The 25,722-nt window shown below is 41.3% G+C and overlaps 4 protein-coding genes and 1 pseudogene across 13 annotated transcripts in view; 1 reads left to right on the top strand and 4 right to left on the bottom strand.

Moving 5' to 3' along the window:
- The window catches only part of LOC108396925 (histone H2B type 1-C/E/F/G/I-like), a 107,391-nt gene extending 87,453 nt beyond the window's left edge, over positions 1–19,938 (bottom strand). For 5 of the 10 annotated variants that reach the window (XR_012126185.1, XR_012126184.1, XM_073224468.1 and 2 more), the window contains exon 1: positions 19,168–19,938. Coding sequence is in view for 6 of the 10 variants with exons in the window: in XM_073224468.1 (XP_073080569.1) it covers positions 19,189–19,569 (381 nt within the window). In the remaining 4 variants the exon portion in view is untranslated. Of the gene's footprint in view, positions 1–67; positions 3,553–4,964; positions 5,047–11,339; positions 13,392–19,167 lie in introns of those variants that run through there. The other 5 variants (XR_005062413.2, XR_005062412.2, XM_037022486.2 and 2 more) reach the window with 5 other exon arrangements.
- LOC108396926 (histone H2A type 1-H-like) lies at positions 19,888–20,252 on the top strand (annotated as a pseudogene).
- A 4-nt stretch (positions 20,253–20,256) lies between these two features.
- On the bottom strand, positions 20,257–21,620 carry H1-5 (H1.5 linker histone, cluster member). Its single transcript, XM_017660022.3, has one exon. It carries the CDS (start codon positions 21,211–21,213, stop codon positions 20,536–20,538), a length of 678 nt encoding a protein of 225 aa, XP_017515511.2. The 5' UTR covers positions 21,214–21,620; the 3' UTR covers positions 20,257–20,535.
- A 1,713-nt stretch (positions 21,621–23,333) lies between these two features.
- On the bottom strand, positions 23,334–24,305 carry LOC108396927 (histone H3.1-like; the record flags this gene model as incomplete). The annotated part of the gene is made up of 1 exon (XM_073224319.1): positions 23,334–24,305. A coding segment is annotated over one exon (315 nt), but the record flags the coding sequence as incomplete, so codon positions are not given.
- Positions 24,124–25,657, bottom strand: LOC140846728 (histone H4). Its single transcript, XM_073224318.1, has 2 exons — positions 25,646–25,657; positions 24,124–25,446 (listed from the first exon to the last, which is right to left on the bottom strand). Exons 1-2 carry the CDS (start codon positions 25,655–25,657, stop codon positions 25,120–25,122), a joined length of 339 nt encoding a protein of 112 aa, XP_073080419.1. The 3' UTR covers positions 24,124–25,119.
- Between the last annotated feature and the right edge of the window lie 65 nt (positions 25,658–25,722).

Raw genomic sequence — 25,722 nt, 5'->3', positions numbered from 1 at the left:
ATTATTAAAACAATACTTTTCTCTAAAATCACCTTCATTTTTATTAGAAGTAACCAGGTTAAGAAAATAAGTAACATTTGGTTTTATTATTTGCATAAGTGCAGCAAGAAGAGCAATTGATTACATAGGCTTTTTAAAATGTGCTTTGCTGGAAGTTTTTGTAAGGAATTTCAGATTGAACTTTTAAAGCCTTCTCGAGGCTAGACAGCCAAGCTAGACTTGCCATCAGATTTTGCCTGCAGTACTTCTAGATTTGGTTGAATTCTTCTCTTCTCGAGGTCCCCAAGACATCTTGAGGTTCCTGAACCAGCCAGGAAGTGACCTTCCTTACTCACCTGGTAAGGCTGCTGGGAACTTCACAAGCAAGGTACCAGGACAGTTCTTCCAAGGGGCTTCATTGGCTTTATAAAGCCAACCTTAGTTCCTTAAAGCTGTTCGTATCTGATTTTACACATGTGTCTCTCAGGTATGACATTCCAGTCAAAGCTTTGGTAATATAACTAGTGTTTTTAATTAGTCCATTTACAAGGAAAGCAGATTCTTATTGAACTTGTGCAAATAAACATACTGCCATGAAATATAAAAATAGTCACTGAGAGTTTTTAAATTCTGGAGGGATCAGGTAGAGAGAAAGATAAAATTTCAATTCTGCTTATAAAGGTAGTCATTTACTAAACTGTTGTCAGCTTAAGAGAAAAAGCTTAAAAACACTTTATCAGCAACATTTGAAACAAAAAGCCACAAAATCATCTTCTTTAGTTTACTTAATCTTATGTAACTAATACCTGTTTGGCTGAAATATAGTTCTTTACTAGCTTAAGAGTAATAAAACAGTAACTATAAGTGACAAAAGACTTACAAATGACAATGGTTAAAGATCTCATGAGAGCTTACTGTAAGACAGTTGACATAAAGAATTCTGATATTTCTGTAACACAAAATGTTCAGTAACAAAGTTTAGCATTATTCTTTTTGACAGTGCTTTCCAGGTAATTAAGCAGGTAATTATATATCAGATAAATATGCTAAATTAGCCAAATACTTTCTCCAATGAGAAAAAGTTCCTCTGACATGTTCCAGGGGCCCTCTGGAAAATATCAGAGTTAACTAGATGTAAAAGTACCTTTTTGAATTTGATTTTGGGAAGCTGTTAAAAGTTTTAAGAAACTTGCTTAAATAGCCTAAGTAGAATTATATGTCACTATGAAACAATACTTATCTATTTTAACCAGAATGACAACAAAATACCTCAAAGGCGAATAAAGAAGGTTACACAGTTGTTAGCATAGTTTAGCTTTTAGTCCTTTTAATATTAAGATCTCATTTTCTTAAATACTCGGACAACTCATTGAGACTTTAAGCATGAGAAACTGCTTTGATAAAACACTTAGAAAATCTTTCACAATCTTTCAACATTAAGAGAAGACTAACAATTTAAGAAAACTTTCTAACTGAAAACAAAATTCTAATTTTGCTGTGTACTTCACATCAAGTCTCATTTGCTTTAATTTCACATAGCATGACTATATCAATTTTTCCACAAGCTTTCTACAACTTTCCTTTTACATTCAGTGTTCTCTCTCTTTAAATAAATATGTGTACTTTAGAACAATTACCTTCTTTTACCCTTAACAGAATGGATTTCCATTCTTTATACTTTCTCTTATCAAAACACACATCTTTTTTTTTGCAAGTAGAGATGTTTTCTTCTTTAAGTAGCTTTAATTAGACCTTAAAACTATTAGAAACTTTAATTTTCAGCGAACACTGAGAAGTAGGCTATTGTAAACTGTTAAACTAACATTCTTTAGATTGACAAATTTATGAACACATTTTATAATTTCTCTAATTATATATCACAATTTATAGCACAATCTCTCACTAAGCACAAAGTATACCTTCTTAGCAAAACTTTAAGGTTTTAGGTTACTACAAAGATTCTCAGGCTGTAGGTAGGTATATACACTGTAACACACAATTATTATGGTGTTCACTTTCCACACTTTTTTAGTTCACTCATTCCTAACAACTATGCTAGATTACTTACAAAACTTTTACGGAATATTAGACAAAGTCAAGCCTCTAAGCATTTTATTCTTGAAAGATTTAGCAGATAACATCAACTTAAATGACTTTAGGTAAACTTAGGCAGCTGATACCATAAGGGCATGTCCATTTCAGTTCAACTTAAATTAGCATTAATGCTTAATATTTTGTATTAGAATTTTCTGGAAGTTTTAGAATGCCCAGTTTTCACAAGCGCTTGTCTTTAAGTCAATTCTATTAATACCATCCGTAGGTAGAAAAATCTTTTTCATTTACACACTTTTTCATTTCACTTACACACAAACATATAAATTCAGACATAACAACTACACTTAGCAACACTTTCATATAAAAACATATACACAGACAGATATAAAGATTTGAGTTACTGATATTTAATCGCATTCTTTCTTTTTAGCTTCTTATCCATGGCTTCTGGAACCAGAGGGCGGGAGGAGTGTGTTCCAGTGGGGGAAGAGGGCGGTGAAGGCTGAAGGAGAGGGGGAGGGGGTGGTGCAGCTACCGGAAGAGGAGAGGAGCAGGAAGGCAGTGTGGTTGAGAATGTAGGACTTTAAGATGGCAGCAACATGGGGGAGGACAAAACTTAAAGATGGTGGTGGAGATGGGTGTGGGTAGCGAGCTGAGAGAGGTGGGAGACTAAGGTCCTCCAGTGGATCTGAAAAGGAAGAAGGACTGGGCAGAGTAAGAGGCTGACAATCTTTAACTGGAGATCGGGCCAGGAGAACTTGAGCCACTGAACACTTAACAAAAGGTCTGGGTGGGAGCACAAAGTCCTAAAAGCCTGCACATATGGGATTTCACCCCACTCTCTGCTCCAGTGGCAATAATTAGTCAAGTCAGTGAGGAGGCTAAAATAGAAAGTTCCCTCAGGGCACCAGCGAAATTGATTGTCTAAGGGATACTGAGACCTGGCCTCAGAGCAAAGAAAGACTAGCTTCTATTTGTGAACTTCCTGGGACAAATACAGAGTAGCCAAATTAGAAATGAGACACCACAGTGGGGTCTGAGCCTCTACTTTCGAGGGCTGGTTCCCCATGTCTACATAATCCCCCCCAACTAATCCCACTGAGAGGAGTGCCCAGTGTCCCAAGTGCACCAAGTCAGGGGAGACGTCCTGGGGGCCTGGGTCAGGGACGTCTCCCCCACCGCAGGGCCAGGGGTGGGCCAGATGCCCACAGACATCCTGGGGCCTGGGTTAGGGATGTCTCCTGCACTGTAGGGCCAGGGGCAGGCCAGATTCCCGCAGGGGGTGGGCTGAATGCCCTAACCTGGACGTAGCTACAATTTCGAATGGACCAGGTGAAACGGAGTTAGGAAGGGAGACAGACCAGGGGAAACTGAGGGACTCACCAGAAAATAGTCCACGCAGCAGAGAGCAGGTTGAGTCCTGGGTCGGGGAAGGATGGGGCAGGGCCACCGGTGGCCGGTCAGGGCCCTGTGCTCACGCTCTTTCCCGGGATTTCGGCACCAAATGTAAGATAAATTCTAGATGAAATAAGCAGGCAAAGAGAGGCAACAAAAGGCCAGGTAGTTTATTTGAGCACTGTTCCTGGGTGAGGTTTCCCAGTCTACAGAAATGGAGGCTGGGGAAGTCACACCCAGCAGGGCAAGCAGCACGTTTTTAAAGAAGGAAGGGGGAGGGAGAGCAAAGGTATACAGTGGCATGAGGATTGGCTTGCCTAGGGTACATGGCGGTCTCTCATTGGCTTTTAGCCAGGTACTGGACAGTTATCACTATTCTTCTAGCCTGGGGAGGGTTCTAGTTAGGAATGTTATCTGATCAGTTTCTGGAATGTTGTCAGACTGGAACCTGTTGGTCTCTTTGCCTTGTTTGGTGAGGCCTGAGCTTGTCCAGCAGGCTCACCCCTTCCCCTGGTGCCTTCAGCCTTACAGTGACGGTCAGTGAGAATCATTTGTGAATGTTTTATGAATTGCAGATTATTATGGATGTATGCATTTTTATATATTAAAGATGAATCTTATGCACTTATTTCACACTTGAAATGCTTAGGACATTGTGGGTGAAATTGCCATGTTTGTAGACTATGTCACCTGGCTTTAGTGCATAGGTTTTTCCCCCTGGAGTTACAGACATCCTCACTAACTCACCAAACTGAGCCTCAAAGTTTAGCCTATAGTGTTCACACTATAGTTCTTTCCTAGTTCATGTTCTTTTTTAATGAGTATTTGTTCAGCACACATTATGTCCCAGTAACTCTTTTAGGTGCCAGAAGTATAGCAGTGAACTAAACAAGAGTCATGCGCTCAGAGTTTTTTTCTTCTAATATGTTAGCACAGTAACAGACATATAACACATGAAAAAGAGTGTCAAGATAATAAATGTTTGGGAGGACAACAAAGCAAAAGGAAGTAGAGAGTGTGTTTTTGTTTTCCACTTTAAATCAGATAATCAGAGAATTCTCAACGAGGTGATTTTAACAAATTTGAGGAAATGAGGGAGTGGGCCATTGGGGAAGAATTTTCTAGGCATAAGGAATAAGTAAAGAGGCCTTAAGGTGTACATGTTGTGGGGAATGGGAAGGAGAATTAGTCAGGGAATGGAAGGTGGACATGTGGCTGAAACTGAACGAACAAGGAGGAAAGTAGGTTAACAGAAGTGGAGAGGGGGCTTTCCACAATATGTAGAATGGTATAATGGTTCTGTATTTTACTGTCACACATTTCAAATTCTTAGTGGCTTCAGAGAGCTGGGGGTTTTGGGTAATCATCTGTGATTCATCTCAAACCCTGAACTTGGACTTCAAAGGGACAATATACAAGAAGCTCTATCTGTATGCAAGTATCTTTTTACTTGCTAAAACCTCCCAGAGAGGTTTGAGGGAAAGAGGATTCCCAGGCAGAGTCAAGGCATCAGGGATCCCAGAGAAGTGCCATACCCTTCTTTATAGATACAGGAACTTCAGGCGTTTTGCTCCCAACAGTTACTTTTTGCTTCAGAATAGTCTCCTTCTCCACAGCCTGTGAAATGAGCAAATTCCTATGGGAGAATCACCAATTTTGAATCTGCTTCCAGCTGGGGTCACCAGGGACCACACAAACAAGGGCCTCTGACATATAAGACTATTATTTTTCAAAAATATAAAGCCTTGCCCACCATTCGATCCATGTTTCCATTCTGAATCTCAAACTTTTTGACATTTCTTTAAATTTTTCTGGCTTTATTTGCACCCTGGTCTCAAGCCAAGAGAGCAAAATCTCTTATATTTCTTCTAATGGTACATGATCTATATAACATCCAATGTACCCCATCCAACTTTCCTATTTTAAGTTTTCTATTCTTAATTCATGTATTTTTCTTGCTCATCTCCTTGTACAACTCAAAGTTCCCAATTTAGCAGAACTAATAAATATCAGAGTTGCTAAGAATACATACACATATGTGTATAATTAACAAACAACGGAAAGATAAATCGTAACATTAAACATTGTTACCTATAAGGTGAGAGAGAGGCTACAGGATAAAGGAAGATAACCTCTTTAAATAAGCCTTGATTTGACCTTGGAGCTATGTAAAAATATTTTATGTTATGATAAAACCAAATTTTCAAAAGCCAAACCCCAAACATAAACAGCAAAATGAAGCAAATGGATCAGTGTATCAAAATAGTAGCATAACTACCCAGGAAAGAGTATTCCAAATACTTGAAAATGAGTAATTTGAACATTTCTGGTGTGAAATAATCTAAGGCAGTAGTTCTCAAACTTTCTGGCCTCATGGCCATTTGCCCTCTTAAAGAAGTACTGAAGGTCCAAAGAGTTTGTATTACCATGGGTTATAACTGTAAGATAAATTCTAGCTGAAATAAGCAGGTGAAGAGAGGCAACAAAGGGCCAGGTAGTTTATTTGAATGCAATTCCTGGGCAAGGTTTTTCAGTCTACAGAAATGGAGGCTGGGGAAGTCACGGCCAGCAGGGCAAGCAGCAAGTTTTTAAAGAAGGCAGGGGGAAGGAGAGCAAAAGTATACAGTGGCGTGAGGATTGGCTCGCCTAGGGTATGTGGGGATCTCTCATTGGCCTTTAGCCAGGTATTGGAAAGTTACCACTACTCTTCTAGCTTGGGGGAGGGCTCTAGTTAGGAATGTTATCTGATCAGTTTCTGGAGTGTTGTCAGACCAGAATCTGTTGGTCTCTTCGCCTTGTTTGGTGAGGCCTGAGCTTGTCCAGCAGGCTCACCCCTTCCCCTGGTGCCTCCAGCCTTACAATAACTGCTGATACTCACCTTATTAGAAGTTAAACCTGAAAAAGGTATTTATTTTACAAATTAAAACTATAATAATGAACCCATTTTATGTCAGCATACATATTTTATGAAAAATAGCTATATTCTGAAAAATAATAAAAAATTTAGAAAAGTGTCATTGTTTAACATTTTACAAATATCTTTATTATCTGGTTTAATAGAAGACAGCTGGATTCTTGTATTTGTTTCTGCATTTAATCTGTTGCAACCCAATTGTCAAGTGAAAGACAGTGGTAAAGAAAAATAAATTTAGGATTATTAAGAAAATATATGGAGCCTCACAGACTCTCCAGAAAGGTCCCAAGCAGTCGTTTGAGAATCACTGCCTTTAGAACAAAATTAAAGGAAACAGTGAATTATTTATTTAATAACCACACTGCTGGTGGTACTGCTGGGGATGGCTGTGGCAGCACTGATATACAGGATAATCTGAGAATGCTCTGGGAATTAGTTTGGATTTCCAACAATGGCAGTCATTAGAATAACATTTGCTCTCCTGAAATGAAATTTCAGTGAACAAAGTATGAGTGAGTTTCTCAGGGAGCTCTTTTTTGATCTATAACACTGCTGGAGATGGAGCTTTCACTAATGTTAGTACAATTGAACTTTAAGAGTGCAAGGATGGAAGCTTTCTGGGGAACATGATGCTGACCTCAGCAATGTCAGACACAATGAACTGGGAAAAGATGAATCATGAGACACACGGTGTCAACTTCTTATTCAGCTCATCATAGTATTTGTTCCAACTGGTTATCATTATGTATTCATGGCTTTCTACATGTTGAATCTATTCCAGTTAAAAACTAAATTCTTCTGTTTGTTTAATTTTAGTTCTCAAATTAGTACTGCTTATGAGGCAGGGTCCCTTTTTAAGTTTTCTTGTCTCTCTCCTACCCTAACTCTTCTTGTTCTTACACTATCAACCCTTACTTTCAGCCAGCATGATATTCTAGACTCATCAGGATTTCCTTTGCCTCAAGTACCTTCAGTTCTTAAATAGGGTCCAAAATCCAGATACTGGAATGTATGTTGGATTGCTCTCCATGAACAGTGATACACCTGGCAGACTCAGGGGATTTCAAGACCACTTTAGTGACAAATCAAAAACCCTGTTTTTAAAGGCTAATTGCATATTACTCTTTCCACTGAAAGTCCTTTGTCTTATTCTAGCATAATTTGTATATATATATTAGATTATAACATATTTTAGGTGCAATTCCAAATTCATATCACATACATATTCTTAGTTTTCACTGAGGTATAACTTTATAGTTTTGTTTTTTATAAGACAAGTGCAAAGATTCAAGACAGTGATCATTATTAAACTTTTTTATGTAAGTGTTTTTATGCAAAACTTGAATATTTGCATGGATATGCCATGCTTACACTCTCGATTTTTATAATCTGTATTGTTTTAACAGTTAAAGTAGACATGATGAGGTCATTCTTAAATAGTTAAAACACACCAAAGAAACCCTTAAATTGTAAATGGATATATTTTTTTTAATTCTGAGAAATATTTTGTCTCTCTGTTTTATTATAACACACACAAAATTATTCTTTTAAGGTCACATCTAATATAAAATTTCAGAAATTTGTAATTACAGATCACTTAGAAGAAAATAATGTAACACAGTTTTCTGAAAGATGTAGTAAATACTTGTTCAACTTTGAATATGATTCAAGGTAGCCTCCCCATCCCCTATCTCAAGATCCTAGTTTTGATAGACTTTTCATGAGATTTTTCACTATCTAGTTATTTGTCTTGGCATATTGCAAATTAAGCATATGAAGTCACTGTTAACTCAGGGGGGAAAATCCTGGGGTAAAATACCTTTGAAACTGAAATCAGTCAAAGGGAGAAATAAAGTGGGAGAAACCCATTAATTACTTACAAGCAGTCATCCACTTCTGCTTGCCTGTGTCTCTTTATGACCCAGCTGCAGAAGAAGGGGCCCCACTCAATCTCTCAGGTCCAGATATGCCCTCATTCCCCCTTGAAATTACGTATCCATATGGAGATGAACTAACACCAGGTGAGAGATTCTGGAAATATTGTAATTTTACCCACAGTCACTTATATATTTTCACAAGCAATTGAATGAATGCAAAATTTTGCATCAAGTGGTCCATTGATAAAATAGCATTTTTTGTTCTTGAGTGATAAGGTAGTTCAGAAATTTACTGGCTAAATAGTTAAGAAATACATAAACAACCATATGTTTCTTTATCTCTTTCTTTTTCTTTTAAGACTTTATATTTTAGATCAGTATTAGGTTCACAGAAAAATTAAGAGGAAGTTATAGAGATTTCCCATATACTCACATATATTGCTTTCCCCCTTATCAACATCTCTCACCAGAGAGGTACATTTGTTACAATTGATTAACTTATATTGACACTTAATGATCTCCCAAATCTAAGTTCACTGTTGGTGTTGAACATTTTATGGGTTTGGATAAATATATAATGACATGTATCCATCATTATAGTATCATATAGAGTATTTTCACTGCCCTAAAAACTATGCTACACCAATTCATCCCTCCCTTACTCTTAACCCCTATCTTTTCACTATCTCCATAGTTTTGCCCTTTCCAGAATGTCACATAGTTGGAATCATATAGTATGTAGCCTTTCCGATTGATTTTTTCACTTGGTAACATGCACTTAAGGTTTCTCCATGTCTTTTCATGGCATGATGTCTCATTTCTTTTTAGCCCAGAATGATATTCTATTGCCTGGATATAACACAATTTATCCATTCACCTACTGAAGGACATCTTGGTTGCTTCCAGTTTTGGCAATTATGAATAAAGCTACTGTAAACATCCAGGATTTGCATGTGCATAAGTTTTCTACTCCTTTGGGTAAAAAAACATGATTGTGGGATCATATGGGAAGAGTATGTCTAATTCTATAAAAACTGTCAAAGTGGCTGAACTATTTTGTATTTCCACAAGCAATGAGCAAGGGTTCTTATTGCACTTTGTCCTTGTCAGCATTTGGTGTTGCCAGTGTTCCAGATTTTAGTCTTTCTAATAGGTGTGTAGTGGTATTATCTTTATCTTTTAATCTTTTATTTTATAGTGATGACAATCTATAATGTTACTTGTTATTTATTCCTTTCACAAGAAGGTTAGCTTTTCAAATGGTTAAAAAGAGAGTTCTGGAAAGTTTCACATATTTGTCTATAAATGTGTCATTGTTTTGACTTTATATCACCTTAAAAGACCTTAAATTTCCTTTTCCAGATCCCTTAATGCAAAATTCAATTATATTCTGTAAGAAAAGTCTCCTCTGCTTTGCAATGTTAGCAGTGATCCTCCTGACAATGATGACAATTAAAACAGAAGTGTTTTGATTTTGTTGAAATGTGTTTGATAGGCTAAGGGTAAGCCACAGGACAAAGAAACCTTGGAGCATAGAAATAAAGAAATCACTGATAAAACCCTAAATGCTGGAAGGAAACTTAAAGCTCACTTTGTTAAACCCTACCCTTATTTACAGTTGAAGATATGAAAACCAAAGGGGTCAAATGGCAAGCTCCATGTCACAGCAGAACTTAGGTCTCTGGTATTCCAGTCCAATGCTTTGTGTGGGTGCACAAAACACCAAATGCAGGAAACACAGGAGGTAAAGAGAGAGGAAAAGGAAGAGAGCACAGTTCATCCAGTTTGCATATATTTGCTGAGTGCCTGTTACATGCCATAGATATACCCATAAACAATATGGATTGTAACACATATTTACTTTTGTAAATTAGCTATTATAAAAGATAAATACATTTTTATTTAGTAAACTATAGGAAAAAGTCTAAGATATTCAAGTATAAATAAATAGTAAATGGAGCATATGTTGTTAAATACAGATGAAAGGGATGGAAGCATCCAGAGATACCTGATGTTTGTGAGGCACAAAATACACAAGAATTTCCAAATATTCACAATTCACTAATTCACTAACCAAATATTCACCCAGAAGCCATATAAAGCTCTTGTTCAGTATTCATGAGACCTTAAATCAGCCCCACTCCGGAGACACCAGGAGTTCTCTACGCAAAATCAAAAATAAAGCCTGTGGCTGTTCAGCAGACTAACTGGCCAGCTACAGGTGTGGCCAGGCATTCTGTTCCTGTGTCTATCCATGGATTGATGCCAGCATGGCAGAGAGAAGAGACCAGACATACAGAGTTCTGCACACTTGATTCAGATAGTGTGGCCCTTCCCACCCACTTGTATGCTGAACTGTTAACTTGTTCATCTTTCCCCCCTTGCTTCTTGCTATATGTTTCTAATTGATTTCATATTCCAATCTAAGCATTTTAATGCACATTCTGTGAACTTTTCTATGCTATGTCCTTTGGGAGAGCTTGCATGGTATTTGGTGGCTACTAGGACATCAAGATCTACGAAATATCACATCCACCAAAATATGTTAGAGTGACATTTGAGTAGCAACTTGCAGGAAGTGAGAAAGAACTGTGGAAGAGCATTGCAACCACAGGGAATGTTAAGTGCAGAGGTTCCCACGGGCATTGTGTTCCCCATGTTTGAGGAACATCAACAGGATCAGGGTGGGTGGAGTAGAGGAAGCAAGTGGGACCCTAGGAGATGAGGCCAAGGACACACTTGGAGCCAGAGTGTGTAAAACCTCATAGACCAAAGTAAGGGTTTTGAAGTCTTGGAGCTGAAGAACAGATGATGTAACTCATAGTTTTAGAGATCTCTGGGCTGCTAGGGGAGACAGATGAGGAGCCCAGGGATGGGAGCTGGCACAGTTAAAAGCTCCTGCAGTAACCAGAAGAGGGGAGAAGGGGGTGTGGGCTAGGATGGTGGTGGCAATGGAGCATGAGGGGCTCTTAGTCAGGATCCCAAAGTGCCTTCTTTCCCAATTTCATTATTCTGCACAAGACTGCCAAATTAAAAATCTAAAATGTCACCTCAAAAACATAGGCAGGACGAACGTGGAGTGTGCCGGAGACACCTGCAGAAATGAGACAAGCAAGAGACACAAAGAATGACCAGCAAGACAGGATGTCTGATCAAGCTGGCGAAGTTTATTGTTTACAGGCTCAATTTATACAAGTAGCAAGTAAGGGGTGGGTCAGGAGATAATTGGACCTTAGGTGGCGCTGGCGGGGAGGTGTTTTCACACATCCTCAAGGTCTCCCTATTTTCAGAGTGAGGAATCTTGGCCCATCTTCAAGGACCAGGTATGTTTTTGTGAGCAGATAACTTCCAAGGACTGCACCGGTTGCTCTCAAGCTTGTGCTTTCCCATGCTGCGTTCAGACGTGGGGGAAGGGACATAGCCCCGGCTCCCAACACTCTTGGACATAAACATGAGCGACTTCTTGAACATATCTCCCCAGGCAAGGGAAACAAAAGCAAAAATGAACAAGTGGGACTATATCAAGCTGAAAAGCTTCTGTACAGTAAAGGACACCATCAGAAGAACAAAAAGGTATCCTACAGTATGGGAGAATATATTCATATATGACAGATCTGATAAACGGTTGACATCCAAAATATATAAAGAGCTCATGCACCTCAACAAACAAAAGGCAAATAATCCAATTAAGAAATGGGCAGAGGAGCTGAACAGACAGTTCTCCAAAGAAGAAATTCAGATGGCCAGCAGACACATGAAAAGATGCTCCACATCACTAGTCATCAGAGAAATGCAAATTAAAACCGCAATGAGGTATCACCTCACACCAGTAAGGATCGCCACCATTCAAAAGACAAACAACAAATGTTGGCAAGGTTGTGGAGAAACCCTCCTATACTGCTGGTGGGAATGTAAATTAGCTCAACCATTGTGGCAAGCAGTATGGAGGTTCCTCAAAAAGCTCAAAATAGAAATACCATGACTCAGGAATCCCACTCCTAGGAATTTACCCTAAGAATGCAGCAGCCCAGTTTGAAAAAGACAGATGCACCCCTATGTTTATCGCAGCACTATTTACAATAGCCAAGAAATGGAAGCAACCTAAGTGCCCATCAGTAGATGAATGGATAAAGAAGATGTGGTACATATACCCAATGAAATATTATTCAGCCATAAGAAGAAAAAAATCCTATCATTTGCAACAACATGGATGTAGCTAGAGGGTATTATGCTTGGTGAAATAAGCCAGGCAGAGAAAGACAATTACCAAGTGATTTCACTCATATGTGGAGTATAAGAACAAAGAAAAAACTGAAGGAATAAAACAGAGGCAGAATCACAGAACCCAAGAATGGACCAACAGTTACCAGAGGGAAAGGGACTGGGGACGATGGGTGGGAAGGGAGAGATAAGTTGGGGGGGCGGGAAGAAAGGGGGCATTATGATTAGCATGTATAATGTGGAGGGTGGCACAGGGAGGGCTGTGCAACACAGAGAAGACAAGTAGTGATTCTACAGCATCTTACTATGCTGATGGACAGTGACTGTAATGGGGTTTGTGGAGGGGGACTTGGTGATGGAGGGAGTCTAGTAAACAAAATGTTCCTCATGTAATTGTAGATTAATGATACCAAAATTTAAAAAAATGTCACTTCCTTGCCAAAAACCCCCTTCAAAACAATGTTTCCCTTTCCCCATATAGATCCAAACTAGTCACCCTTGGTGCTAGTGTTTCCCGAGCCCTAAGTGCTGATGTCTGTTTTGAAGAATTTGCCCATTCTTTTCCATCTGCCTTAGGACACACCACTCTACGTCTTGCATATTCATCATATATATCATATAGAGTTCCTTTAGTTGTTGTATTTTATGATGTATGTCCTTTGGGACAGTGACCATGTCCTTTTGTTATTGCCTGTTTCTCCAAGGGTACACTCAGTGATAATCCCCTTTCTCTATTTCCCCACCCCACAAACCATTTATTTTCATTTCTCTCCTTTTAGTCTGTACAACGTGTCAGGAGAAAGGACAGGAAAATGGAAAGTAAATTCAGAGGTTTGGGGAGAGCTGTCCTAGGACAAGCAGTTGCAGTGAGCCTTACCTTCCCCAGAACATGTTCTTGTTCCAGGTCCAGCTATAAAGTTCTAGGAAGGGGAATTCTTCGACATCTCTGACTGATTTTAAAGAAGAGAAAGGACATATTTATGCATCAGGTGGAGCTGGTGGCCAGGGGAAGGAGGTTTCTGAGGCATATGCAGCAAGGTGAGTGTTGCAAAAGCTGCCCCAGGAGGTGGCTGTGGGTTCATTCCCTCTTTGGGATCACCACGTCTCTGTATTGTATATTGAAGAGAATTGAGTTCCCATATGTTCTTAAGGTCTAGGGTACAAATAGGTGCTCTAGTATCACAGTGGACTCTACAGAGGGGGCCAACTACTTCTATTTCAATGTCTCGCTTTGCTTTTTCTGTTCAAAAGGCTAAAGCTGAATGTGAACCTCACAGTTGCTGCCTTAGTTCAGGGCCAGTGAAGTGGTATACCTAGATACAAAGCTTTAGTAAAGGATAAGCTGGTCTGAGTGATAGCAAATGGAGAAGACTTCTGGGTTAGTGACCCTTAGCCATCAAGTGTGGTCCACCTCTTCTTGGCATTAAGGCTCCTGATTTATTATTCATAGGTCTACAGGCAAGCCTCTGGGAAGAAGAGTTTGAAACTATTCAACCAGGCACACAGACCAATTGCTTATCCAGTGCAGATGCCTCTCAAGCTCTTTTCTTCTGCAACTGATATATCAGCACAGCAGACTATTTCTGGGGAGAATCCAGCCTTCTTGGAATGCATTCCAGCTACTCCCAGCTTTGAAATGTCCACTATGTACCTTCTGCAAGGGATGTAATCAGTGTCCACCTTCTCACAGAACAATACTGGCTCCTAGGCCCTTAGGGAGAATTACAGAAATCAGGCAGATTGTTTTTTGGTTGTTCCAATGTTTGGGGGGAAGGTGTACTACTGACAATTAGGAAAAGACAAGGGATGCTAGATGTCCTTGAAGAACTGAATCATGTTATGCCTGACTTCAAAGTGTCTCAAAGTAGATCTAAAGGTAAAAAATCTGTTTATCTGATCCTAGAACCTAAGTCCTTTTACAAATAAACAGGAAGTATGTGTGTGCTTGCAATTTAGTATGCACTGAATTTTCCAAGAATACAATCACTTTATAAAGATTGTATTTTGTTCTTTTCACATGTCACCCAAGAATTGTTGGCCCTCAGGCTGATTCTATATATAGGTTCTCTGATGGTTAATTGTATGTGTTGAGTTGACTGGGACATGTGTTCCAGAGTTAGTCAGACATTATTCTGGATGTTTCTGTGAGGGTATTTTTAGAAGAGTTTAACATTTAAATTGGTAGACTTAATTTGTGAAACAGATTGTTCTACCTACTATGGGTGGGCCTTATCCAATCAGTTGAAATCAGACATAGAAAAGGCTGTTCATCCGCTAAATAAGAAAGAATTACCCCTGTGTGACTGCTTTTGGACTGGGATATTGGCTTTTCCTGAGTTTGGACTCAAACTGAAATATGGGCTCCTTCTGGATCTCAAACCTGTTGGCATTCAGGCTAGAGCTGCTTGGTTCTCCTGGGTCTTCATTTTGCAAACTTACACTGCAGATCTTGGGCCTTGCCAGCCTTCATAATCGCATGAGCCAATCCTTTGTAATAAATCTCATACTATATTTAGTATGCACACACATATTCTGTTGGTTCTGTTTCTCCAGGGAACTCTAAAACAGTTACAAATACCTAACTACTTTATGCTTTCTAGTGTAGGGCCTAAGCATTTACATGTTGAGATCTTCTCCTTTATTATTAAGATAACTCTCTTATTTAGTTTATATTTAATGGCAAGGTATTTTAGTGCTTTAAAAAATATGCATGCATTTAAGTTAAATGTTACTACCTGTGAATTTAATTTCAGGCTAGAGAAAGGGCTACTGAAATATTAGATATACAAAGGGAGCCTTGGGGATGACAGAAGAACTTCTTTTCAGAAATTCTCCACTGTGACCTCAAGAAATGTGACCTGTTTATTAAGCTATCTAAGCACTGACCTCACAGGATGCCAGTAAACACAGGTCACTGTGGGGGCCCGGCCTACGGCCGAGGCTGAGCCCCACTCCAGCTGGACAATGCCCTAAAGATGGCGCCTGCTTCCTGCTCACCACCCTTTCCCCTCTTCCCTGTTGGGGATTGGCCCAGCAGACTTCCGTACCCGTGCACAGCTCGTGCTGCCCGCTTAGAGTGGCGCGTGACACCTATCCGCTTAAAGGTCACGCATGATACTGTCCCGGATTGGTTGGGTGACTGAATATAAGGGAGCCCGCCGGGAGGGAGAAGAGCTTCCCGACAACTGCTGTAACCACCGTGAGAGATTAGACAATAAAGCCTAGAGAAGAATCAAGACTTTGGGCGTGTTGCTTCGGTCCCTGAAGGGTCGCGACAGTCACAACCCACAGTGCTACTCCAAATGGCTGCAGTGAGACTCACCTTGAGCCTCCGCCCTGTTCTTTGAAATTTAAGATTCTCTCCAAATTATTTTCCTTGGGATTCCAGCATTCCCTTATAGCTCTTCATAATTTTTCCATAAAAAATAATTGCTTATTTGTAATGTAAACACAGGCATTTGGCTGAGGGACTTATTCTCCCCTATTATCAGTGGGGAGTCTTATGTACCTGCAGGATATGGGGTCATTTGTCCTCAGTCTATCCCCACCCAGTTCCTAGCATTGTCCTTTGCACCTTTCAGGCCCTCAATAAACTCATGTTGAGTTAAATCAGTCAGATTCATTGACCCTGAGAAATACTTACATGTATGTATGTTCAACTCTGTAGGAGTTGGTAGAAATTTTTTATCCTTACTCAAGTATGGGAAAATTTCCTTGTTTTTTGTTGTTGTTAATTTGTTTTGTTTTTTAATACCACACATATGGTTTACCTCATGAAGTCTCCTAGTAGCACTATTTTTATAACTTGGCAATGCTATCAGAAAAGGCAAACCTCTGCAGTAGAAACTAAAATTATTATATTAGGAAATGGATATTCCACTCAGTAGCCTGCAGAAGTAATATAGATTTGAGATGGTTTGGACATTTATGGATGATGATATGTAGGTGTTTTCTACATCAAGAAATCTAAAATATTAGTAAGAAATGTTGTGATAAAATAAATGTACTCGGTACAATGTCATAACTGAAAGATGGTATACTGCATGAAATCTAGAAAGGAGTAGAAAAAACAGATAAGCTTTGTCAGTATATTTTGTACAATCTCCGTGGGAGGTAGTGCTCTGCTTCCAATAAGGAAAACAAATTTCTCTAGGCTGGACAAAGGCCATTTTCAGGTGACATAAGTTGGAAAAACTGTCCTTTAGGATCAGATTCTTTCATCATTTCTGTGCATCAATCTGTTCTTTCCTGTTCTATAAATTATTCTTTAGGGAACAAATATTGCCAAAAAACTATTTGGAGATAATCATGTGAATTACTGATGTTACTAGCTATACATTCCAGTGTAAAACAGCAAAGTGACATCCAGGTTTGGATTAGCTCAAATCAGTTTCCCAAGGCTTATCAGCAATGGCATGAATTAATCAAGATACTTTGAATAAAAAGCTTAGGCACCCTGGCTCACCATAGCGCAAATGATCCATAAAATCTACCTTTGAGTTTTTTCTGTTTCAAGAATTTTAACTTTCTAAATACTGCAGTATAATGGACCTGATATATGAATATTGTGTAGAGGGGCCACAAATTCCTTTTGCAGATTTTAGCCACCTTTCTCTTCCATATTCTTGTAGGCTTCTTCTTCTCTGTCAATTCAAATCATTTAAGCAGTTTCTGATAGCTGAAACATATCCATGTGCATGAGTGTGCACACACACACACCTTTCCCCAGGTCCAAATATGTTTACGTAACTTAATCCCTCTAAATTCTCTACCCATTTTCTCTGCTGAGTCTTTCATTCTATGAAACAAAACAATACCAGAATTTGCTGTTGACTATCTTCATTAATGGATAAACGGACAGAACCAAAGGTGCATAAAAGCCCCAAAAGAATGATGAAATTATTATCCTCTAATACCTTGAGAAAGATGGTAGATGAGATACACAAATGAAAAAATATATTTTTCTTCTAACAGAATTGAAGGAGGGATATACACACATACATATACATAAAGTATATACAAAATGCACACATGCACATCCAGGCCAGAGCTACCACAGAGATTTTGTTGGAAGCTAAGTAGACAGGAAGTTTGAAAAGAGCTGGAGATTGGCAGCTGACTTAACTGTAGCCCAAATCTTGAGTTTTCTAAATGAACAGGCCTTTTCAGTGGCCTGTTGGTCTTCTTTTTCTCCTGCTCTCTTAAAGTAATACTATCTAGAGAAACACTGTTAGATTTGGGATTCTCATTTATAGGATTTCCTTTATGACAAACTAGATGATGTTTAGACCTTGTTTTTACACAAGGTTACTTTTTCTTGTATTTTTCAGTACAGTATTTGACACATAAACGGAACATAACATGTAAAGTATAAAGCAAATTATATCAAGCACCCATGACATAACCTCAAATCTAGAATGTTGGCAACAACTTACATCTCTCTTTTTCCCATCTTCTATCACTTAAGTATCCACTGCCTGATATTTTAAAAGGCATATTCACTTAGCCGTCTCTTAGAAAGTTGTTTTAAAATCACACATTCTTCCGTATATGCTTTATAAAATGGTATTATATATGAACCTTCTGAAATGTTTCTGAAATTCCATCAAGTACTGTGTATTTCTATCATTTGCTCTGCTATATGGAATGCCATTGTATGAATGTGCTGCCAATGTCTTTATTGTTTGGGGCATGAATATGTGGTTGCTGTTAAGAATAGCACTGCTCCCTTCTTCTATGTCCCCTGCTGCAGGTGTGCAGAATGTTCTTATATAAATACCTACGAGTAACCGTAAGTCGTTGGAGTTCCGTAATTGGATAAAGGGTATCATCAAAACCTTCAGCAACTACAATTCGGTGTGAAAGTGTGTCCAGAATGATGCCCAGGCAAACACCAAAATAGTTTTAAACATGTCATTCCTAAGGGCTTAAAATGGGGAGATGGAATTGGACTTCCTGAACTGCTGGTGGGAACGAGCCCTTTTGCTTACTAATTTTCCTTTTAAATGACTTACAAATAATTGGTAGTAAATACAAGTGACACCGAAAATATGGACATTCTTACAGACGAGGTAGAGAATAGAACCTAATCCCTCCCACACAGAGGAATTTCACTCAGAGAAAGGGAGTACAACCGCAGAATTCTCCCTTAGGATAGACTGACAAAGGGAAACCGGTGTTTAACTTAACTTCGCGCAGCGCCTGGACTGGCTGTCGACGCCAGCGTTGGCACCAGGTTGAGGTGTACGGCAACTTGAATTGGGTTCTCACTTTTATTTTTTCCTCTGCCCTTTTAATATTTTTTTGACAAATCTAAACTCAGAGAAGAGCCAGCACCCCCAGCCACTAATCTCACCCCCGCAAAAAAAAAAAAAAAAAAAGTTAAGGCTGTTTAGTTTTCTTCGTGTGCCAGCTGACTCATTAGTAAGGCACACGGTAAAATTAGACCTAAAACCATACATTTTCGTATTAGGACAAGGGATATTTTTTCTTTACTACTTTTACCTGATAAATCTAAACCTTCTTGGCAAAAAGCCATGTAGAAATACCCTGAGCGATGCTGCTGCATATTTTGTACTGAAGTTAATTTCGAACAAGATCAAAATAAGGAAACGAGGAAATTGCTTCATTGCAGCAAATAAATACCCGCTGTAAAAAGTTAGTGCCAGTTCTCCTTAGAACAGAGTGGCTCTGAAAAGAGCCTTTGGGGTGTGGAGCAAGCCTTACCGAGTTTCGGTGCGGGGGGGATCACTTGGAGCTGGTGTACTTGGTGACGGCCTTGGTGCCCTCGGACACGGCGTGCTTGGCCAGCTCCCCGGGCAGCAGCAGGCGCACGGCCGTCTGGATCTCCCTGGAGGTGATGGTCGAGCGCTTGTTGTAATGCGCCAGGCGCGACGCCTCGCCCGCGATGCGCTCGAAGATGTCTTTGACGAACGAGTTCATGATGCCCATGGCCTTGGACGAGATGCCGGTGTCGGGGTGGACCTGCTTGAGCACCTTGTACACGTACACCGAGTAGCTCTCCTTGCGGCTGCACTTGCGCTTCTTGCCGTCCTTCTTCTGCGCCTTGGTCACTGCCTTCTTGGAGCCCTTCTTGGGCGCCAGAGCGGACTTGGCAGGTTCAGGCATGATCGGGAGTAAGTGCCACAAAATTCGAAAACAGGAAGAACAAGTATGAGGCTGTAAGTATATTCTACGTTCACAGCTTCTTAAAGGCAGCAGTGAATAAACTTGTGTCTGATTGGTGGTTAAGTATGGAAACGTAAGAAATTAATTTTGTCCAATCAAAACAAATGTACTTCAATACCATGACGCCATTGGTGTAAGTGAAACTGTAGCTGTAGCCAATGGTGTACCTTCGTTTTCGCGCCCAGTAAAGACTATAAGCCGGTTAGTTCTGGCCAATTCAGTTCCCATTCTAGCCAAACCAGTGGCTTTATTTGTACAATGTCCGGACGCGGCAAGCAGGGAGGCAAGGTTCGCGCCAAGGCCAAGACCGGTCGTCGCGCGCCGGACTGCAGTTCCCCGTGCACCGCCCACTCCGCATGGGCAACTACGCCAAGCGGGTCGGGACCGGCGCGCCCGTGCACCTCGCGGCGGTGCTGGAGTACCTTACGACCGAGATCCTGGAGCTGGCAGGCAACGCGGCCCTCGACAAGACGCGCATCTTCCCGCGCCACCTGCAGCTGGCCATCCGTAACGACGAGCTCAACAAGCTGCTGGGCAAAGTCACCATCGCGCGGGGCGGTGTCCTCCCCAACATCCAGGCCGTGCTGCTGCCCAAGATCGAGAGCCACCACAAGGCCAAATAAGGCTCTTTTTAGAGCCACGCAAAAATTTAAGAGTCGCTTTAACATTCTTTTCCAGAGCCCGCGAGCAGCAGCCACGGTGAGAACAGTGTATCTAATACGGAGCTAGCTGCGAGCCTAGATTGCGGCAGCCGGTACCTACGTAGCGGCTGTAACTACGTTTTGCGTATACAGAAAGCTGGCGCGGGGTTTTAAAACCTACACGTCTCGTGCACAGCCATTTCCCAAAGACCTGAGTGGCTCTGAAAAGAGCCTTTGGGGTTGGTTGCCTTCTCATAAAAGCAGCTTACTTCTTTTTCGGAGCTGCCTTCTTCGCCTTTGCAGCTTTGGGTTTCGCTGCCTTAGGTTTAGTGACCTTGGGCTTGGCAGCTTTGGGCTTGACGGCCTTAGGCTTTGCGGGGCTCTTGGCAGCCTTCTTTGGTTTTGCCGCACCTTTCCCCTTCTTGGGACTCTTGGTTACCTTTTTGACACCAGCCGCAGCAGGCTTCTTAGCTTTTTTGGGAGTCTTCACAGCTTTCTTGGCTCCCGCAGCCTTCTTAGGCTTTTTCGGAGTGGTACCTGCCGGCTTCTTAGCCTTAGGGACACCCACCTTCTTGGCCTTGGGCTTAGTTTCCCCAGAGGCCGCCTTCTTGTTCAGCTTGAAAGAGCCGGAAGCGCCGGTGCCCTTAGTCTGCACTAGGGTACCCTTGCTCACCAGGCTCTTGAGGCCCAGTTTAATGCGGCTGTTGTTCTTCTCGACATCGTATCCCCCAGCTGCCAGAGCTTTCTTGAGCGCAGCCAAAGAGAGACCATTGCGCTCCTTAGAGGCAGCCACAGCCTTAGTGATCAGCTCAGAGACTGGAGGCCCGGTAGCCTTACGCTTGGCCACACCACCGCCAGCCGACTTCTTAGTTGCCTTCTTTTTGCCAGGAGATTTCTCCACTGGCGCCGGAGTGGCCGTCTCAGCAGGAGCTGTTTCCGACATGGCGACAGGAATAACTACTAGAGAATGAGAGTTTAAAATCCAAAGAGCAAGTTTTCCAATGCTTTCTTACTCGGGCCCGGAGTTTATATAAGCCGGTGCTGCCCTGTGATTGGTGGAGCGCCCAATCCACCGCCCTCAGGCAGGCGCCTCTCGCGGTTGGACTCCTATTTGTGTTTGTTAGTCCCCAAGATTTGATTAAAAGCTAAAATCGGTGGGTCAGAATGTGACCCTTTGAAGCTCCAAAGGAGGAAAATAACCTCCAGGTTCACATGCTTTCTGTTTTCATGAATCAAGCGCACTTGGTAAAAGACTTTTTTTAAAAATCCCTTCAGCTTTTCTGATGAATTCTCTGTGTTTAGGGCATCGCGCTGCTTAGTTCAAGGTTGCAATAAATTTCATGGATATATCAAATAAACGTTTTTGCATAGGCTTTGTCTCTAGTTTTGGCATTTAATTTCTGCAAAAGGAAAGACAGTAGGTTCTTTGGTTTGGGCACAAACTTTGTTTCTAACTGTAGCAAGTAACACAGGCGCAGAGCAGCTAGGTACCTACAGCCCCACATTAACCACATAAACCTTTCTTTAAAAATTGGTCCTACTTTCTTGGACTTTGCACATGCCAATGTCTTTAGAGAATGGTATCCTGCAGGTTGGAAAAGTTCAGTTGCCAGAACGATTTCCACCTTACAGCAAGAGGAAAGGAAATTGCTTTGGCTTCAGGATCCAACAACCTGAATTCAAATTCAAACTTAAATTGGGTATACTTTTGATTGAGATACTTTCTCTTTAATTCCTATGTAAATCCATTAAAATAAGGCCAAAAAAAAATGCTTAGCCCAAATAATGTATTTTACAAAAACTCTGAAACCTCTAAAAAAATTATTCAAGGTCTTTCCAGGAACCCTCCAAAGTTCAAACTGTATAGGTGACATCGGGCTTTTTGGGTTTTTAAGGTGCTCTTCCCAGTGCTCCTATTCAAATTCTTTATCTTCATCAACATGTGGGGATTATTGTGTATTTAAGCATAGACCTGTATTTTAGAAAAATAATTGGCTATTGAGACTATGAGAAGGATAGATAGGGACTGAGGGACTAGAGGTTATAGAAGTTGAGAAGAATTCAAGAAAATTCTAACTATGGCCAAACCTGAACAGTGGCCTGCTTTGGTGTCATTTTTAAGAGTGATTTTTATATCGTTAGGTTGGGTTAGAAAAAATGTGATGGAGACCGTATGTGGCCTGCAAAACCTGAAATAGTTACCATTTGGCCCTTTCACTATGTTTTGAACTCTTCCACAGACAGAGATCATGGTATATAGCTACAGGCCTACCTCTTTCAGAACAATGCAGATCAAGATTTAATGAAAAGAAAGTTTTTACCAGAAAATGTTCTAACCAAGATTTTTCCACTCTTTCAATCGCAAACTTTCAGAAGACCCCGGAGGAAAAAAATCTGTCAATCTTAAGGGTCAATATAAAAATAAGTGCTAACATTCACTAAGCATTAACTAAGTGTCAGGAACTAATCTAAATATGCTCTATAGTTTTAATTCATTTGCCACATTTTGCAGCCATATAAGCTGAGGCCCAGAGGATGAGTAACTGTAAAACTAAGGTCACAATACAGTTAGTAATCCACAGCTCTGACCTAGACCACCTGGCCTCATGCTATGTGAGAAAACTCTAGAAGGGATGGGGAGAGAATCTGAAGTTTGGAAGCAGCAGCAGCATTAAGTCTCTACATCTAATAGCACTAACATGAGCTCTAAACTAATCTACAGGAAGAGGCTTCTGGTCCCATTGCTTAGAACTCTGCTGAATCAATTCCAACACTTCCCCCAAAATTTTGGAGTCAGTGGTTGGGATAAAAGCCTCTGAAAGGGCAAATCCAAACAAAAGAATGGAAGGCCGATAGCTGACCTGCCCGAGAACACTCAGGAGAAAAATAGCTCTTACATTAACAGCTACTTCTTGGAGTTTGGATATGTACCTAAAAAGTTGAACACCATTACTTAGGCAATTAGTCATACATGAAGAGCACGTGAAACCTTGTGAGAAGCTTAAAGTATCAGAAGATATTAATAAAGAGCCAGAGCCAGTTAGAAAACACAGAAGTTTGGGAACCAAGAACAACTTTAAATGACACCTCAAAATTAATTATCAATACAATTCTTTAAAATAAGGAAAATCCAACCTCACACCTTCCCAGGCACATTTAAAGACGTGAACAAATGTAAGCAAACAGGCAGGTCTAAGTTCTGGAATACTTTGGCAAAATTAAACTGCTTTTGCCATTCAATTGACCTTGAACAAAACTTTCCTAAGACTAGGACTATTTCCTGCAAACTTACTGTTGACAATGGGTTAATTTCTATTTCAAAATGTTTCGATCTCTAAAACGGTTGCTTCATTTTTAAGGCTTATGAAGAAACGGCCCGTCACTGGAGTATCAGTCGGGTCTGTGGATTAAATATACAAAACATTAATCTCCCCAATTTAAGGCATAACCCTAAAAAGTGCCCAGCACTAGCACAGCACACAACTGAGGTAGAAATTGTCTCATGGGAACATCTTGCATTTTCTCCACACGGATAGCACATGTTCTGAAACTACAGATCCTTCCTGCTGACAACTGAGGGGGATTCTGAAAAGAGCCTTTGGGGATACACTAGAAATGCTGAATGTCTTAAGCTCTTTCACCGCGGATGCGGCGGGCGAGCTGGATATCCTTGGGCATGATGGTGACACGCTTGGCGTGGATGGCGCACAGGTTGGTGTCCTAGAAGAGCCCCACCAGGTACGCCTCGCACGCCTCCTGCAGTGCCGTCACGGCCGAGCTCTGGAAGCGCAGGTCGGTCTGGAAGTCCTGCGCGATCTCGCGCACTAGGCGCTGGAACGGCAGTTTGCGTATCAACAGCTCGGTGGGCTTTTGGTAGCGGCGGATCTCGCGCAGCGCCACCGTGCCGGGCCGGTAGCGGTGGAGCTTTTTAACGCCGCCCGTGGCCGGCGCGCTCCTGCGGGCCGCCCTGGTGGCCAGTTGCTTGCGCGGGGCCTTGCCGTCGGTGGACTTGCGAGCCCTCCATCTGCTTCGTGCGGGCCATTGTCAAGTAAAGGGAACTACTTGACAACGAGAGGAAGGAACGGTCCTCCCAGAATTTATAGCGATCTTCGCTTTCTGATTGGATAGAATCCTCCTGTACCGCCCTGCCCGATACACAGAATTGGTTTTGGTTTCATCCTGTAAGGAAGCATTTTCCAGCCTCAACTTCGGTTTTTGCATTGTTATCGTACTTTCTAAAAAAAAAGCCTCTAAAAAGCATTAAAATTCTAAAGAAAATGTCTCGAGAAAGTGCCTCTTGCTATAGTAAATGAAGTGTCACGATTTGATTGATAAAAAGTAACACTTGATAAGGAACAAAATGAAGTAGAGGCATTTATAAAATGAACGTGATTTGAAATTCTACCTATTGTGCTACACCCAATATTTTCAAACTTGAGCTTGCTTAATCACTGAAGAGCTCGATAACATTAAGGGTCGGTAGACTTTTTCTATGGAAGGTCGTAATAGTTTGCGGCATTGCTGGCTATGCTGTCTTAACCTTCGTCTTGCCAGTGGTACTGCGATAGCCTTCATGGGGTAAATCAGTCAACAGACTGGCTTCCAGTCAAAACAAGCATTATATAACTAACAATCATGGAGGGTTTTGCCACCTTACCTGCAGGGTGATGGATATGCAGGAAGGTTGGGGTAAAGGGGCAAAATCAAACTTAAAATTCTCAAGTTACAGGGTGTTCCCCGAATACCAAACAGTCTAAAAAACACCTTGGAAATATACCTACAGGTCTTTTAATAGATCCCGTGGGCGGCCCTAAAAAGGGCCTTTAGGCTTTGGGATATTTACAGTAACTCAACCGCCGAATCCGTAGAGGGTGCGGCCCTGGCGCTTGAGCGCGTAGACCACGTCCACGGCCGTGACCGTCTTGCGCTTTGCGTGCTCGGTGTAGGTGACGGTGTCCCGGATCACGTTCTCCAGGAACACCTTCAGTACCCTGCGGGTTTCCTCGATGAGGCCGGAGATGCGCTTGACCCCTCCGCGCCGAGCAGGGCGGCGGTTGGCGGGCTTGGTGATGTCCTGGATGTTGTCTCGCAGCACTTTGCGGTGGCGCTTGGCGCCACCTTTACCCAGGCCCTGCCCGCCCTTCCCACGTCCTGACAAGTTTACAATGTGAAGCACCTGTTTACCGGACTTTGAAGCAGTGTTTATATAGTAGTTTGTCGGACCAGTTTGGGAACTCCTCCTGGCCAGCTGTAGCCTCCCAGTGAGTTTCTCCACCAGAACCCCTGCCCAAGATTTCAGGAAAAATGGAAAGGGCGGTACTTAAACTCCTTGGGTTAAAATGACTCCAGATTAAAAATTCCTATCCTACTTTTACCGTTTTGCGCATGCCCCCCCCCCATTGGAAGGCCGTTCCTTTGTCTAGGTCAGGCCTAGCTGTTTTTTTTTTCTATC

Source organism: Manis javanica, chromosome 16 (assembly GCF_040802235.1).
Source record: "Manis javanica isolate MJ-LG chromosome 16, MJ_LKY, whole genome shotgun sequence".
Taxonomy (NCBI): Eukaryota; Metazoa; Chordata; class Mammalia; order Pholidota; family Manidae; genus Manis; species Manis javanica.
This window is presented reverse-complemented; position numbering and strand designations above follow the sequence as displayed.